This window comes from Lithobates pipiens, unplaced genomic scaffold (genome assembly GCF_037356315.1).
Source record: "Lithobates pipiens isolate NorthernLeopardFrog02 unplaced genomic scaffold, aLitPip1_a1.2 Scaffold_13, whole genome shotgun sequence".
Classification (NCBI taxonomy): domain Eukaryota; kingdom Metazoa; phylum Chordata; class Amphibia; order Anura; family Ranidae; genus Lithobates; species Lithobates pipiens.
Genome location: NW_027507718.1, coordinates 254586530 through 254604405, shown reverse-complemented (window position 1 = coordinate 254604405; position 17876 = coordinate 254586530). Strand labels below are relative to the sequence as shown.

General features: G+C 41.5%; 1 protein-coding gene across 2 annotated transcripts in view; it reads right to left on the bottom strand.

Annotated features, from left to right (window-relative positions):
• Positions 1-17876, bottom strand: part of MMRN1 (multimerin 1) — a 184983-nt gene that overhangs the window by 46693 nt on the left and 120414 nt on the right. For both annotated transcript variants that reach the window (XM_077476554.1, XM_077476555.1), the window contains exon 3: positions 15399-15505. In XM_077476554.1, the coding sequence (XP_077332680.1) occupies positions 15399-15505 (107 nt within the window). The remainder of the gene's footprint in view (positions 1-15398; positions 15506-17876) is intronic.

Genomic DNA, 17876 nt, shown 5'->3' with positions numbered 1-17876 from the left:
CCAATTGGACCCTTCATTCACCTCTAAGTAGTGGCAGACATAAACTGACTTGTGTTCCACCTCCAATACGATCCACTAAAAGTATTGTGGGCTGCGTCTGCATCCGCTCTGCAAATGCAGAGTGGACACAGACATGCCATCCACCCGCTCCACTAATTGTGGCCCGCAACCTGTTACCAAGTCACTTAAGTTGCCCTCACTCTTCAAAAGGTTGGGCACCCCTGCCCTATATGCTCTGAATCAATGTCAAATGTCCTTCTTCAAAAGAACGCTAAACACAGCAAAAAACTCCAACAGGGCCACCTGCTGATGTGTGGAGACTTTAATCTTGTTCCAGACTGCAAAATGGACTTAACAGCCGATCCTAAGAATTCACATTGAACAAATTCATCAACTCCAATGATTTATTTGACGTATGGAGAGAGACACCTACTCGCGAATTGACCTCTTCCTTTCTGACAAATGGTTGCTTCAAAATGTGTCGGCCTCAAGGATTCACACTATTACCTGGTCAGATCATGCCCCCATCAGTATCACCATAGCTGCCAAATCCTCTCAGCCTAACTCACGCTTATGGTGAACTGATAATTTCCTTCTCCAAACCTCTTACTACTCAGACTCCCTCAAACAACATTTAGAAGATTTCTTCTCTATCAACTCAGAATCAGTATCTGACCCAATAGTAGTGTAGAACTACCACAAAGCTGTTATTAGAGGAGTATTTATGTATTTATCTATTTACACTAGATGGCACTGATGGGCACGGATATGTGGCACTGGGGTCCAGCACTGTTGTTGAGGCAGATTGTGGGCACTGATAGGTGGCACTGTGGGTACTGATGGGTGGCACTGTGGGCACTGATGGGTGGCACTGATGGGGGGCACTTTTTTATTATATTAGGTGGCACTGTCAGGGGGCAGGTGGGCACTGATACACTGGCCGTGATCGGGACTGATGTCCCGATCACGGCTGCCGGTGATCGCCTTTTTTTTTTCTCCTCGCTCTGTCAGCGCGAGGAGGAAAAATAGCCGATTACCGGCTCTGTTGTGTCACATGATCAGCTGTCATTGGCTGACAGCTGATCACGTGGTAAGGGGTCGGGATCAACCCCTTGCTCCGATCTGTGATCAGGCGAGTCTCATAGACTCACTGATCACAGAGTGCGCCGCGCGCGCCAGTCAGTAGACGTCGTCCCGGCAAAGCAGGTCCGCGCTGTAGTCGTCCCGGCAAAGCAGGTCCGCGCTGTAGCCGTCATTCGGCTATAGCGCGGATCTCTAGAGGTTAAACATTATTTTCCTGATGATTCTTTATTAATATTTTCCTAACCAATAATATCTTTTCATTTATATTCCTTTTCTTTGTTAATGTCTTTAGTGTCACATTAAAAAAGTGCAAAATTGAAAAACAAAAACTCTTTATTTGTAAAAAAAAACCTTGTAGTACTTTGTTCCAGAATCATCATATTAGTGTCTTAGTGATACTTTTTATCTATAGAAACTATATTTTTTATTACCACAGGTAAAAGGTGTTTTGTGTTAATTTTTTATGGATTGCATAAAAATGTAAATATTTTTTTATAAGATAATGTCACTAAAGGAAAGCACCGTTTGTAATAAAACCAATATACATTTAAGTCCATAATAATAATATATATTTGGACACAGGGACAATTTTAGTATTTTTCAGGTATTTACCAAAACATATTCAAGCTTTAGTTATATAATGGATATGGGCTGAAAGTTCGCACTCTCACTCTTGAGGGTATGTACATCCAAATCGGAGGAAGGGTTTAGGAATTACAGCTCTTAAAAGTAGCCACCCCCCTTTTTCAAGGGACCAAAAGCAATTAGACAATTAAATGAAAAGCTGTTTCATGACCAGGTGCGGGCTACTCCTTTTGGTATTTTCTCATCATGTCATCAAGTAAAACCACCGTAAGGCTTTAAAAATAAACAAATGCATCAGGGAGATAGTAGCAACATTAGGGGTGGCCAAATCAATAGTTTGGTACATTCTGAGGGAAGAAGAACACACTGGGGAGCTCAGCAATGTAAAAAGACCTGGACGTTCACAGAAGACAATGGTGGTGGATACTTGCAGGATCCTCTCTATGGTAAAGAAAAAGCCATTTACAACATCCAGACAAATGACACTCTCCAGGAGGTTGGCATATCATTGTCAAAGTCTACAATCAACAGAGGGTTCACTACAAGGTGCAAACCATTCATAAGCCTAAAGAATAGAAAATCCAGATTAGACTTTGCCAAAAAAAATCTAAAAAAGCCAGATCAGATCAGCTCTGGAAAAGCATTCTTGAACGGATGAAACTAAGATTAATCTGTACCAGAATAACGAGAGGAAAGAAGTGTGGAGAAGGCTTGGAACAGCTCATGATCCAAAGCACACAACATCATTTGTAAAACATGGTGGAGGCAGTGTGATGGCATGGGTATGCATGGCTTTCAGTGGCACTGGGTGATTGGTGTTTATTGATAATGTGACAGAAGACAGAAGCAGCTGGATGAATTCAGTAATGTTTAGAGATATACTGTCAGCCCAGATTCAGCCAAATGTAGCAAAGTTGATTGGACGGCGCTTCACAGTACAGATGGGCAATGATCCAAAACACACTGCAAAAGCAACCTAGAAGCTTTTGGAGGAAAATAAGTGGAATATTCTTCAATGGCCAAGTCAATCACCTGATCTCAACCCATTTGAGCATGCATTTCAAGTGCTGAAGGCAAAAAGACCCACAAACAAAGAACAACTGAAGACAGCTGCAGTTAGTCTGGTAAAGCATCAGAAAGGAGGAAACCCAGTCTTTGGCAATGTCCATGGGTTCCAGACTTCAGGCAGTCATTGCCAGCAAAGGATTCTCAACAAAATATTAAAAATGGACATTTTATTTATGATTATATTAATTTGTCCAATTACATTTGAGTCCCTGAAAATGGGAAGACTGTGTATAAATATAATGCAGTTCCTAAAATTTGTATTTGATATTTATGTTCAACCCCTTGAATTAAAGCTCAAAGTCTGCATTTTGTTTCATTTTAAAGCGGTTGTATAGTCTTTTTTTTTTTTACTTAAAAAAAAAAAAACTCTTAAACCTGCTTAGGAGATATTCCCCTCGCAATGAGCCACTGTCTGCAGTGGATGCCAGACCCTGCTGGAAAGAAATTTCCTGCATGCATGCGCGGGAGTGACGATATCGCTGCTCCAGCCACTCACAGCGCCGGAGCCGCGATATCTGGAAGATATGCTGAGGGAACATGCCAGCTCCCTCGGTGTGTATCGGGTGAGATGTCGGGGCCTCGTTCTAAGGTAAGTATTTAATAATGAGCTAGTATGCGGTGCATACTACCTCATTATACCTTTTCCCTTACAGGTCTGAAAAAAAAAATTTCAGCGGGTTTACTACCGCTTTAATTTTATTCTGGTGGCATACAGAGCCAAAAGTATGAAAATTGTGCCTGTAGTTTATATATATATATATATATATATATATATATATATATAAAATCACCATTACTAAGCATCTGGGGATAAAGTTTAAAGTTCCCTCTAGATGCCCTTTACACATTATGATATTCAGAATATGGGAAGCTGTGTGCAGGGCATGGTTGTGTTCAAGCACATTGGACATAGAAATTGTCTTTTTTTCTTACATCTTGGATATAGAGTATATACCATGCACATATAATCATGGTTGATCATTTAGGGTGTAGGTTTTGGTTACATGTAAAAATAACTTTTTTTTTTCTCTATCCCTTTTAACCCTTATACTACATAGATGATTTATGTTATCATGGAGTAGTAGGAGAAAGAGAGAACGTTCTCCCATCCTCTTTTTCTCCTTTTATTTTTTTTTTTTTTTTTTTTGTTTTTTTATATTTATTATTTTGTTTATTTTGTTTGGAATCAAAATATATGGAGTGGTACATGTAAGGTGATTCACTATGCATAAGATTAATAATGGATATGAATGTATAACTGTCTTTTTCTTTTTTCCTATTTGTTATGATAAATATCAATAAAAATTAATAATAAAAAAAAAAAGCTGAAAGTCTACACTTCAAATTAATTTGGATTGCTTCGTTTTAATTTTATTCTGGTGGCATACAGAGCCAAAAGTATGAAAATTGTGCCTGTATTCAAATATATATGGACCTAACTGTGTATATATATATATATATATATATATATATATATATATATATATATATATATATATATATATATATATATATATATATATATATATATATATATATATATATATATTATCTTATAACAAAATGTCACAGGACCATCAATGAAATGTATTGCTCTGGTCCCCAGGGGATGTACAGGTATGAGAGCAAAACTGGTTAAACTGTTATTCCCCTTTTTTTTTTCGTTCATCCAGTGGGTTGAAGGAGAAAAAAACGGACAAATCCCTGCAACACAAGCAATGCTGATGCAGGGATCTCTCCTGCTGAGACATTGTATTCTGACAGTGGGACTCCCCCATACCCCAGAATACACTGATGAGTGCTAGCAGCCATTAGCTGCAAGCACTGATCAAATGTTGGTTTTCCAATATCCCCATTCGAAAGAAGCCAGTCTTTAGACCAGCTTCTGTTCAACTATGCTCATGGACTAAAAGTCAGCTGGTTCCTGATAAACCAGCTGAATTTCAGCCCATGTGTACTGGCCTTTAGGGTTTTTGAAGGTCTACCTAAGGAAGGCTTTCACAGGTAAAAATAATTAAAAACACAATAAATGTACATTAGATTTTTATAATATTTTATGTGAAAATTGTTGTTCAAATAAATTGCCTGGAGACAGGATCTCTTTAAGTGTAATTGAGCTCAAACAATCAAGGCCACAGACGTGGTGTTTAGATTTGTATTATCTTTCCACAGAAAAAATAGGGATAATCAATTTTGTGAAAAAAAAGTGTATTACAATTACATTCATCTTTAACTTACATTGTTCCTCTTTTATTCTACAATTAGCATGAAGACATAATAAACACAACTCAGGACCCCTTATACAGTATGCTCAACATTTTGTTTAAAATATATTTCCATGTCCGGTATATTTGCTATAAGTCATAACGTATGTAAACACATACACCACTAACTCTAGCTACTTTTATCATTTTGTTAAACTTTTGATAAAGGCACTAATATAGGAATAACACCATAAATCAGATTTTAGAAGTGAATTATATGAGGCCTTTACGTGAGCATCCTTAAGGGGATCCAGCTGTTTTAATATGCACAATTAACTTAGATAAGCTGCTGATATATTACCTTGAAAACCTTCTGCTTACCTTCAGCTAGACTTGGGTAACTGTCTGTGATAGATGCAAAGCAAAATTTATTGAACTGTAATGCCATTTTTCTGGTAATAGATTATGACAAATTACAGCATATTGTAACCAAATAGAAATTATTTTTAATTATAATATGCCAAATATATAAGATGAAATGCTGGATATTAGCAAAAATTAACAGTTCTCACCAGAGGGAGGATTTCATTTAATTGGGATACAGGGTATAAGGCTTTCTATTACCAAAAAATAGGCTGATTTAAAATATCTGGTTATAAATTAAAACAAATTTGCTGGCTTCAATCAATTATCTAGAAATAATTTATGTTATCTACATTTGTCTATTTACTCATATATTTAATCACTTAAAAACCGCAAGAACCCCTTGATGACCAGGCCATTTTTTGCGATACGGCACCGCATTGCTTTAATTGACAATTTCGCAGGCACGCAACATTGTGCCCAAACAAAATTGATGTGCTTTTTTTCCCCAGAAATACAGTAGAGCTTTCTTTTGGTGGTATTTGATCACCTCTGTGTTTTTAATTTTTTGCACTAAAAAAAAAACTATTTTGCAAAAAGAAAAAAGCTATATATTTTACTTTCTGCTATAATACATATAAAAAAATACTTATATATATATATATATATATATATATATATATATATATATATATATATATATATATACAAACCCATGTATGATAAATGTATTTATCATTTTAGATCAATATGCATTCTTCTACATATTTTTGGTTAAAAAAAAAAATCACAATATGCGTATATTGATTGGTTTGTGCAAAAATTATCGCATCTACAAAATAGCGGATAGATTTACGGTCTTTTATTTATTTTTTTATTGTTTTTACTGGTAATGGCGGTGATCTGCGATTTTTAGTGGGACTGCGACATTGCGGCGGACAAATCTGACCCCAAATGATACTTTTTGGGGACCAGTAACATTATTACAGTGATCAGTGCTAAAAAATTTACTGATCAATTTATAAATGACACTGGCAGGGAAGGGGTTAACAATAGGGGGCGATTAAGGGGTTTCCTGTGTTCCCTGGGTGTGCTCTAACTGTGTTGGCAGTGGGCTCACTGGGACAACACAGAGATCACTGTCCCTGATCACTAGGAACAGCAGATCTCCATGTTGTCCCCTGTCAGAACAGGGATCCGCCTTGTTTACATACTGTACCTAACTTGTGTGAATCAATTACATGCAAAAGATGGGAAAAAATTATAATGGATGCTTATTAGGAGCATAATATGATACAATGGTTACAGCAACATCAGAAATGTGCCCAATAACAATGAGGTAGTGGCCTTCAGGATCTTTAATTTCAGATGAAAGTACAAATTGGGTTGTATGGTGAACAGTTATAAGAACACCTAGTTGTTTAGTAGCTGCAGTACCTATGGATAAGAGGAGCTGAAAAACTTAGGAGTAGATTGTTCAGCAAAATTGGTCTTCTGTAGGTAAATAATGTGAATTTTTGCTGCGGCAAATGAAAGGAATGCTTTAGTGCATTTTTGTGGTATATTAAGACCTTGGACATTTAGGGTCAAAATGTTTAAGGGGGCCATATTAGTAATATAAGGCATTTCATAATAAAATCATTAAGTTCTGACAGTAGGATTGCATACTATTCAGCATAGGGGGTAGGAAAAATTAAAGGCTGGAAGAAAAGGAAACGAAATGTCTCTCGTCGAGCAGATATTACTAAGATTTGTAAAATAATAAAGATAGCTAATAGTTCAACAGAACGGCATACTGGGGGAGTGACAAGTGGTCCACCAGAGGCCAAAGAGCTACTGTCAGAAGCCCACATAATAATGGGGATCTTAGGGTAGAAAACTGAAGGCGCAAAGATACCACCAAAGGGAACACTGCCAACAATGAAAAGTAATACATAAATAGAAATTATACCATTGTCTCATCAATGTGCCCATCAATGTGTCATGAGAAAGCATATGAAGAGGGATGGATAGGATGGGGTAAGGTGTATACAAGTAACAAAAAACATCACAGAAAACATTAAAAATGAATAATAGCTCAAGGCTATGTAAACAAATATAGCAACTCTCTGCTATCAGTAAAAAAAAAAATAGAAAAAAGTTTGCCTCGAGTGAGTTCTAAACTGGTATGACAAAAAGAAAGGAAAGTTTACCAAACGTTACCCCTGGCAACTTTTATTTCCTTCAGTACCAGCTGATTTTTGCAGGGAACAGGTAACCATTCAATTTTGTGCATTGCTTTGATTGAGAGGGCACTCTAGAAGCTGGATGTTTTGTAAAGAAGATTGGAGTTCTTCAGCAGAATGGCAGACATATTTAGATCCTTGGTAAGTGAAGCGAATTGAAAATGGAAGCCCCATTGATAGGGGGTTTGATGTTGCTGTAAAACTTGGAGAAGTGGCTTCAAAACCCAACGCTTAGACGTAGTGATAGATCAGTAAAAAGTTGATAGGTATGTCACTGGAAAATCAGTAAATATTTTGCTCTAGCTGCAGCTAGAAGTTGTTCCTTGGTACGGAAATAGTGAAATTTGGCGATAATATCTTGCAGTGGTCCATGAGCTTTGCGAGGCTCTATGAGCCCTGCCCATCTCCATTTGTTCCACTGGTATGGAAGGCTGTAGTTCTTGAAATAGGGATAGCATAGTGGCTGGCAAATCAGTGACAGATTCAGATATTCCACGTATAAGGATGTTGAAACGCTGGGCTCTATTTTTGTAATCTTCTAAAAGAGATTGAAGGACTACGTTTTCCTCTTTGAGGTTTTTAAATTCAACTGCATAAGCCTGGGTGTTATTTTCAAGTTCATCAACCTGCATTTCAAGATTTGCAGTTCTGTGGCCCAGTTCTCTGATTCCCCTAACAAGACTGTTTGCTATATGATCTGAGGTCTGTTTAAGAGCTTTGTGAAGCATTTTTTTCAAATTGCCTCAGAACAGACAAATGAGCAGGGTCTGTAAAAGATGTACCGTATTTATAAGTGTATAACACGCTCCGTCGTATAACACGCACCTTAACTTTAAGAGGGAAGTTTCAGGAAAAAACTTTACACAGCCCCCCTGCATAGTACACGGGCCCTTGTACAACAAACAGCCCCAGTACAACACAAACAGCCTCCTTTCATTATAAAGACCCCCCTGCACTCCGAGCGCTGGGACAGGGACAGCGCTGTGGGCATACTGTGGAGTTGAGAGAACTTTACACTGTCAGCCCCTTCTCCTGTGTCACTCACATAACTCCCTTAACGCTGCTGAGCCACTCTCTCTCGTGGCCCCGGTCATGTGACTGCTCTCCTCTCTTACATTGGGTTACATAGGGGGAGCGGTGTGTCACAGGGGGGCTGGCACTGCAGTGGTATTTTCTGACCTTTACTGACAGCGCTGTTCCACAGCCAGGAGAGGTGGGGTGGCCGGTCCGACACCCTCCCAATAGGTGGCACTCGGGGAGGACCGCCTAATACCCACCCCCTGCTGTAAAAATACAGATATCGACGTATAACATGCAGGCACGATTTACCCTCCATTTTCAGGGTAAAAAAAGGGCATGTTATACGCCGATAAATACGGTCATTTGTGAAGTTTTTATAGATGAATCTGAGTCATGTTGCCACAGATACTTTAGAGCACTGAGGGGTATTCACTGAGTGTGAGATACCAGGGGGAGGGGATGCCGCTAGTGCCATTCTGACTGAAGACTGACACAGCACTTCTTTGTTGTTTTTTGGCTTCATTTTCAGGCAAGAACTCCCAAAAACCATTACAAGAAGTGGCTTGGGTTATCAGCAGACCGAGTAACAATATTTACCGGGTGAAGCTGAGCCGGAACACTGTATGATACAGCAAAAACATCCTTTCAGGAGCAGAGCTCTAAGCTGTCATGTCTGCTCAGTCAGGCTCCGCCCCCATGTGCCTATATCTTAATGTATTCTATGCATTAAGATAAAAAACCTTTTGTGTGTAGCAGCCTCCCCAGCACCTTCTAATTACTTACCTAAGCCTCATCTCTCTCCAGCGATGTCCACAAGTGTCTTAGCCATCCAGGACTCTGCTCCCGATGGGCTGAGACATAGCAGCAGCGCCATTGGCTCCCACATCTGTCAATCAAGTCAAGTCAGTTAGACAATCAGGGGAGAGAGGGCGAGGCTAGGTTTGGGCTCCATGTGTCTGGATGGACATACGGAGCTGTGACTCGGCTCAGGTGCCCCCATAGCAAGCTGCTTGCTGTAGGGGCACTCAACAGGAAGGAGGGGCCAGGAGCAGTGAGGGGGGACCCAAGAAGAGGAGGATCCGGGCTGCTCTGTGCAAAACTAACTGCGCAGATGAAGTAAATATAACATGTTTGTTGTTTAAAAAAAACGAGAATTTACAATCACTTTAAGGCAAGCATTCCTGTTGATCTGGATAAATATCAGTTTTCCTATTGTGCAAATAGAAGCACAGATGATGCAATTGCTATTGCATTGCATGCTGCCTTGACATATCTCAAACACATATGTTAGGATGTTATTCATTGATTTTAGCTCCGCATTTAACAAAGTAGTCCCTAAAAATTTGTGGAAAAGTTAAAAGCTTTGCGCCTATGTCCATTGCTGTGCACATGGATTATGGATTTCCTAACAACAGGCCAAATTGTAAGAATAGGAGATCAAGTATCTAACACTATTATTTTGAATACAGGGGTACTACAGGGATGTGGATTAAGTCCAGCCCTGTTTACTCACGATTATACTCCCATACATGCGTCTAATGCCGCGTACACACGATCAAACAATCCGGTGGAAAAGTCCGGCAAACTCAAGTCCGCCGGACAATCCCCCCGTGTGTAGCCTCCGGCGGACTTTTTTTACCCAAAAGTACGGCGGACTTAGTAGTTTTGCCCTCCAATCTTACCGCCGGACTCGCATTTCGGCGGACAATCCATCCGTGTGTGTGCCAGTCCACCGTACTTTTGAAATGAACTGACTTTTCCCGCCTGGGACTGTGACATCATAATAGGCGGGGACATCATCCAGTGATGTCCCTATATAAGTCGCCGCGCACAGCGTCCCTGCCATTGTGAGTGGAGGATGCGACGAAGCAACATTTGAAGATAAGAAGAGAAGAACAGAAGACGGCGACAGCGGCGACAGAAGACTGGGCCACCGCCTGTAAAAGAGCTAGAAGAAGGTGCGGTGGCCCGGAAAGAAGAACCGAAGAGGGGGACAAGACCCCCGAAGTCGGAAGAAGAGGGTGACAGCGGCGAAGAAGAAAGCCGGGCTCCTCCGCTAGCAAAAGAGCTAGCAGAAGATAGCGGAGGAGTCCGGCGAGAAGACCCCCGAAGACGGAAGACCCCCGGAGCTGTGTAATAAACTATTTTAACCCTTGTGTGTTGTGTTTTATTTTTTTCCACAGGTGAATGGGTAGGGGTACATTGTACCCCATACTCATTCACATAGGGTGGAGGGCCGGGAAACCCGGGGGCCCCCTTCCCCACCCCCTTTCCTGGCCGGCCGGGTAGCGTGCTCGGATAAGGTTCTGATGTGGACCTAGGGGGGACCCCCACGCCGCCGTAGGGTTTCCCTTTTAAGTCCATACCAGGTGGCTGGCCCTGGCTACCTGGAGACGCACTCAAAATGAGCGGACTTTCCTCCGCGTGTGTGGGCGAGTCCGTTCATTTCAAAAGTATCCGGTGGAAAAGTCCGGCAAACTCAAGTCCGTCGGACAATCCCCCCGTGTGTAGCCTCCGGCGGACTTTTTTTAGCCAAAAGTACGGCGGACTTAGTAGTTTTGCCCTCCAATCTTACCGCCGGACTCGCATTTCGGCGGACAATCCGGCCGTGTGTGTGCCAGTCCACCGTACATTTGAAATGAACTGACTTTTCCCGCCTGGGACTGTGACATCATAAAAGGGCGGGGACATCATCCAGTGATGTACCTATATAAGTCGCCGCGCACAGCGTCCCTGCCATTGTGAGTGGAGGATGCGACGAAGCAACATTTGAAGATAAGAAGAGAAGAACAGAAGACGGCGACAGTGGCGACAGAAGACTGGGCCACCGCCTGTAAAAGAGCTAGAAGAAGGTGCGGTGGCCCGGAAAGAAGAACCGAAGAGGGGGACAAGACCCCCGAAGTCGGAAGAAGAGGGTGGCGGCGGCGAAGAAGAAAGCCGGGCTCCTCCGCTAGCAAAAGAGATAGCAGAAGATAGCGGAGGAGTCCGGCGAGAAGACCCCCGAAGACGGAAGACCCCCGGAGCTGTGTAATAAACTATTTTAACCCTTGTGTGTTGTGTTTTATTTTTACTTTTTTCCACAGGTGAATGGGTAGGGGTACATTGTACCCCATACTCATTCACATAGGGTGGGGGGCCGGGAAACCCGGGGGCCCCCTTCCCCACCCCCTTTCCTGGCCGGCCGGGTAGCGTGCTCGGATAAGGTTCTGATGTGGACCTAGGGGGGACCCCCACGCCGGCGTAGGGATTCCCTTTTAAGTCCATACCAGGTGGCTGGCCCTGGCTACCTGGAGACGCACTCAAAATGAGCGGACTTTCCTCCGCGTGTGTGGGCGAGTCCGTTCATTTCAAAAGTATGGCGGATAGTTCGGCACTTAGTACGCCATAATAGTCCGCTGAAAAAGTGCCGTGTGTGGGCAAGTAGCCCGTTCGGAAAGTCCGGCGGACAGTCCGGCGGGAAGTCGGTCAGACTAAGTCCGCCGGATAGTTGGCTACATGTGTACGCGGCATAACACTATAGTGAAGTTTGCTGTCGATACCAATTAAGTGGGACTCATACAAGATAATGATGAGACAGCCTATAGGCAGGAAATTCAACATTTGGTTGAGTGGTGTAGAGAAAATGATTTAATACCTAATACTGCAAAAACTAAAGAAATAATAGTGGATAATAGGAGATCAAGAAAGATAAATCATGGCCCTGTATATATATAGGTGGTGAGGAGGTTTGAAAGGGTGAACACAATTACATTTTCAGGAGTGCATATTTTAAGTTGTCATGGTCTCAATACGTTTTTCTAGTCAAAAAAGCGCAGCAGAGACTATTTTTTTCCTTCAGAGACTGAATCAGGCTGGATAGCTCTTAAAGTGACACTAAAGTTCAATTTTTCTTTTTAAAATAACAAACATATCATACTTACCTCCACTGTGCAGCTCGTTTTGCACAGAGTGGCCCTGAACCTGCTCTTCTGGGGTTCTCTCGGTGGCTCTCTTGGCTCCTCCCCACTTTAGATAACCCCCTGGGAGAACTGCTCTCTCGGGGGGGTTACCTTCCTGGTGCGCTCCTGAGTCTAGCATTCTGCTTCCAATAGACGCCAAATATAGGACTCGGCCCCACCCCCCCCGGCGGTCACGTCATTGGATTTGATTGACAGCAGCAGGAGCCAATGGCTGCACTGCAATCAATCTATCCACGCAAAAGCTGAGAACCCAAGACAGAGAGACAGCGCGTCCCCATGGGACAAGTTTGAGGGGTCGGGTAAGTAAAATGGGGGGGCTGGCATTTCACCTTAATGCATCCTATGTATCCTAAAAACCACTTAACTTTACAACCCTTTTAAGGCTTCTGGTCAATTTCTATCATTGTACCATTGAGAGTATTCTTCTCCACTGCGCTGTAGTATGGTATGCCAGCTACAGGGTGGAGGATAAGAAGTGCCTGTCTCATGTGGTAAAAACAGTGCAACGGATCATAGGAGCAGAGCTACCAAATTTGGACACAGCATATGCCAACCAAATAAAAAAGCAGGCAAAAGCTATTAGTAGTGATCCAACCCACCCAGGTTATAGTGTGTTTGTCGCATTGCCAATAGAGAAAAGATATAGGACAATTAAAACGCACACTAATTGCTTAAAGTATGTTTTTTTCCCCTAGGGCTGAATTGTCCATAACCCCACCAGGTACAGCATTTTAGGAATACTATGTGGAATTTGATTTTTTTTGCTGTTTATTGCTGTTGTAGAGCGTATCCAGATACATTTTGTTGTATGACAATAAAGGATATCTTATTCTAATGCTACTGTTCTGTCTCTTTTTCTTTATAATATTCCTTTATTATACTGTCAGTGCCTCAAACTAATAAATGTGTGTGTATAACCCTGTGCCTAGCCACTGGCACTTTGGGGTCTATTTATAAACAATTTCTCAAAACTTTCAGCTAGGATTTACACTTTTGTAATGGAATCAATTTAAAAAAAAATGTGTTAATCTTGATCAAACATTGTGTAAACCTTGGATTAAAACATAATATAGACCACTTTGCCTTCATTGGGCACATGATAAAAATGTTTTCACCTGCTATGTGTGAAGCACATGACTTAAAGTTGCAGTCAAGGCTAGATTGCACTAAGCTTAAAATTGCTTCCACACCCTCCTAATGTCTATTCTAGCTATCCTGTAGAAGTAAGATTCTTATACTTATCTATTCTCAGGGCGCTCCAGTCCGGCCATGTGATTAGGTCCCAGTGCTGCCTTTAGTGTAGACGACAGATGGCCCATAGTAAGCCAATGTCTGACACTACTGACCGGACATTCCAGTCATTGTTGGCACTCTCCTCTCCTCTCCCTGAAAGCCAGCCGCTGGAGAAATCATGTGACTAGACCATAGCACCCTGGGGATAGGTAAATATAAGCAACTTTCTTCTACAGGGTGGTTAGATTAGGAGTTAGAAGGGGTGGGAGCAGTTTTAAGCTTGGTTAGATCTAACCTGAAGTTCCACTTTAACAATGTATATTATAAGGATCAGCAAAAGAGAGCACATTGCTTTGGATAAGCACTACAAATATACATTTTGTTTTGAGTAGGGAGGAGCTGAACGTACCTGGGTTTGGTTTGAGGCAAGCGTGCAGAGCATGCCTACATTTCTGGCACTGAATCTGAACACAATTGAAGTCAATAGGAGGCAAATGTTAAAATACAGTAATGGCCATTCCTAATAGGCAGGGCGTTGTGGAACAAAATAGCATTTAGAACTGAGGAACATGCACCAAAGGAAAACAAACTGTTAAAAAAAAAAAAATTACAGTTGATGGGAGTGTGTGTCTTGCTTATGAAGTTTTGCATCTGTAAACAACCTACTGCAGCAAAGCTCATAATTACAAAGAAAAATACTTCTGATTGCCAGCAAATAACAGCTTTGGCTGTTATACTTGTGTTGGTGAAAAACTCTATGGGATTCCCTTCATCTATACCAGTGGTTCTTAACCTCACTCGTCAAGTACCCCCCAAGAGACCATGTTTTGGGAACTTCACTTAGATAAAATAGCTATACCATGTCATTGATATTGATTTAAAGAAGCTGTGCAAAGTAAAAGAAAACCTGAAAACATAGCCCATTGGGGGTACTTGAGGACTAAGGTTAAGAACCACTAATCTTTACCATTCCATAAACCTGGAAAAAAAAGTGTGGGGTTACTCCTAACAATATATAACCTTTATCCTTGATGATGGTCTAGTATGGATGGCAGATGATTATAGGGGATAAAGGGTACCCCTGCTCATTCCCAAGTGATAAAAAAAACAAAATAAAACACGTGTGGAGTCCTATTATGTAAAGCCACAATCACGTACTTTGTCCAGCAATGTAAAATCATGTAGATCTCTGCAAATGACATTCACAGACCTGCCAAAGGAAAAAAATCCACTGGCCAATTGACAAACCCAATGTCCTAGTCCCCACGACTAATGTAAACAAAAGGGGTGGAGTCTCCTGGGTAATGTTTTTGACCAATTATGCACATGACCATATTTGGTTAGTAACGTCCCTTTGAAATCCTCAGCTGGCTTGGCTGGGCGAGGAATCATAAAGGTGGTTAAGATTTTGGCAGCTTGTGGCTTCCTAACTATCCTTAGCAGAAGCAGTCACATTTAGCGATAGTACTATCACTGCTAAATAAATAACTTTTGCTGCCATGGAAAGAAACATATTTGAAAATCTGTTTAGTTTGGCCATTTGCAAAACCACCATACAAGCAAAATGTGGTCTGAACTGGCAGCTCATCTCTAGTTTTGAATAGTAGAGGAGATGGTAACAAGTAAAAATACAAATCTGGAGAGATCTGGAAACAAACCTGAGACCACGCACTGTTCTCCACTGTATCCTGGGCAGCACTTCCATTCCAAAGATGTCACTATTTTATGCTTCATTCTGTAAACTGGTTGAGTGATAATACGACTCCTGGAGGATGGCAAGCACATATGACAACAATAATGAATTCTTTTTATGTGTTCTAGATTAATAGCACAAGTGAGGTAGACCATAACTGCCATGCAGCATAATTTATGACTGGTGATGCACTGTCATATTTACAAGCAGTTTGTGACCATATATCTAACAGTTGTGAACATAGGGGTTAGCTTAGAACAATATTGAGTATTTTGTTCATGTATAAATCATCTAACGTTTTCTACATAGAAAGCAGGATTTCTTAAGGCTAGGTTCAACTTAGTACAGCTGTGATTTGATCCCATTTTCAATATGATTATGCAGTGCAATTGATTGTGTTTTGATGTGTTTTTGATACTACTGCATTTTGACTCATCCATGCCAGTGTCCTAACAACCAATGAAAAATAAAAAAATAAAATGGTGTGGGGTACACTCCAAATCCATGCCAGGCCCTTCAGATCTGATCTAGATTTTAAGAGGGACCTCACTTTAAAAACAAAGTGTGCCCCCCAAATCCATACCAGGTCTTAAGTCAGGAAAGCCCTTCTGAAAGCATAACAGGCGACATGCTATCAACAGCATGGAAGAGATTAGAGATTACCTTGCCAGGGGGGATCCCCTTGGCAAATTACCTTATCTTCATGCTGATGAGGACAAGGACCTCTTCTTAACAACTCTGGCCCAGTGGTTGTAGAGGTCTCTGGGGGGTTTATCAGAATCTGGAAGCCCCCTTTAACAATAAGGTGCCTCCCAGATCCTGCCTCCTTTTATGTGAATGTTTATGGAGTCAATTAATTCATAATGGGGTGAGATCACCAGGTGACATCATTGATCATATATATATATACGTGTCCCCATATTCATTCACATAAGGCGGGGGGGAGATCCGGGGTCCCCATCTTGTTAAAGGGGGCTTCCATATTTTGATAAGCCTCCCCTGCTCACAGATTTCCATTCCTATGGGGGGCGCACCAAGAAGAGGAGCAGGCTAGAACACCAGCGGGGGATCCCAGATAGGGAGGATCAGGGTTACTCTGTGCAATAGAAGGCCACAAAGATTCACCCAAGCTCTAGCGCTATGTTGAAGAGTGTATAAGCACAGTGGCGGTGCTCTGGCTGTTGCATTCACTGCAGAACCATAAGAGACATAGGCCAGCAACTTTGTAACTTTTTGAAGTGGAGTTCCACCCAAAAGTGGAACTCTCGCTTATATGCTTCCTCCCCCCACATTTGGCACCTTTCAGGGGGGAGGGGGGGGACAGGGGGACCTGTTTTTGACAGGCCCCTTTCCCCACTTCTGGAGAATACCTGCGGCCCGATCTCCCAGAGGTTCAGCGCCCCTCCTCCTTCCCCCGTTGGGCCAATTAGAAAGCTCGGTACACTTCATGCATGTGCAGTAGGCAACCAGGAGTGAAGCCGAAAGCCTGCCTGGTTCCCTTACCAGGAATGGCAGCAGCAGTCGATCCGAAGATCAGCTGGGGTGCTGACATCGCAGAATCCCTGGACATAATAAGTGCCCTAATATTAAAAGTCAGCAACTACAGTATTTGTAGCTGCTGACTTTTATTTATTTTTTTCACCCAGGCTGGACCTCCTCTTTAATGAAAAAGTTTATTTTTGTACTACAGCAATAGCAGGGTCCAACAGATGTTACCACGTTTCTGCCACGTTTGAGTTACCGGTTTATGTCTCTCTACACTGTGCAATACCATTGTACAGAGCAGGTAAGTATAACATGTTAGTCTTTTAAACAAAACTAAGACTTTAACAATCACTTTAAATTTAAGATTTACATTCATAGAAGTTACAATTTTCAGAGCTTGAAATGTGTGTTTCTACTTGCAAAAGTAAAAAATTTGATGTTTCAGAGTTAGAAAGTTGACACCATTTTATCAAAATTGGCATTTAACTAATTTGTAGAAATAAACCTTGTAACCGTCCCTGCTACATATTCATACTGATTTATCTAATATTGCTTGAGCATATATTCTCATTTATGCACAGCTAAACATTCAAAGCCAAATACTTATTTATCAGTAAGGGCTCATGCACACAGGACGTTTTTACAGCAGTTTTTAGGTGCGTTTAACTGCCTCTAAAAGCCCCTCCATGTTAGCCTATGGGGATTATTTACTAAAGGCAAATCCACTTTGCACTACAAGTGCAAGCTACAAGTGCAAAGTGCACTTGAAATTGCACTGAAAGTGCACTTGGAAGTGCAGTCGCTGTAGATCCGAGGGGGACATGCAAGGAAAATAAAAAACAGCATTTTAGCTTGCACATGATTGGATGATAAAATCAACAGAGCTTCCCCTCATTTCAGATCCACCCCTCAGATTTACCGTGACTGCACTTCCAAGTGCACTTTCAGTGCAATTTCA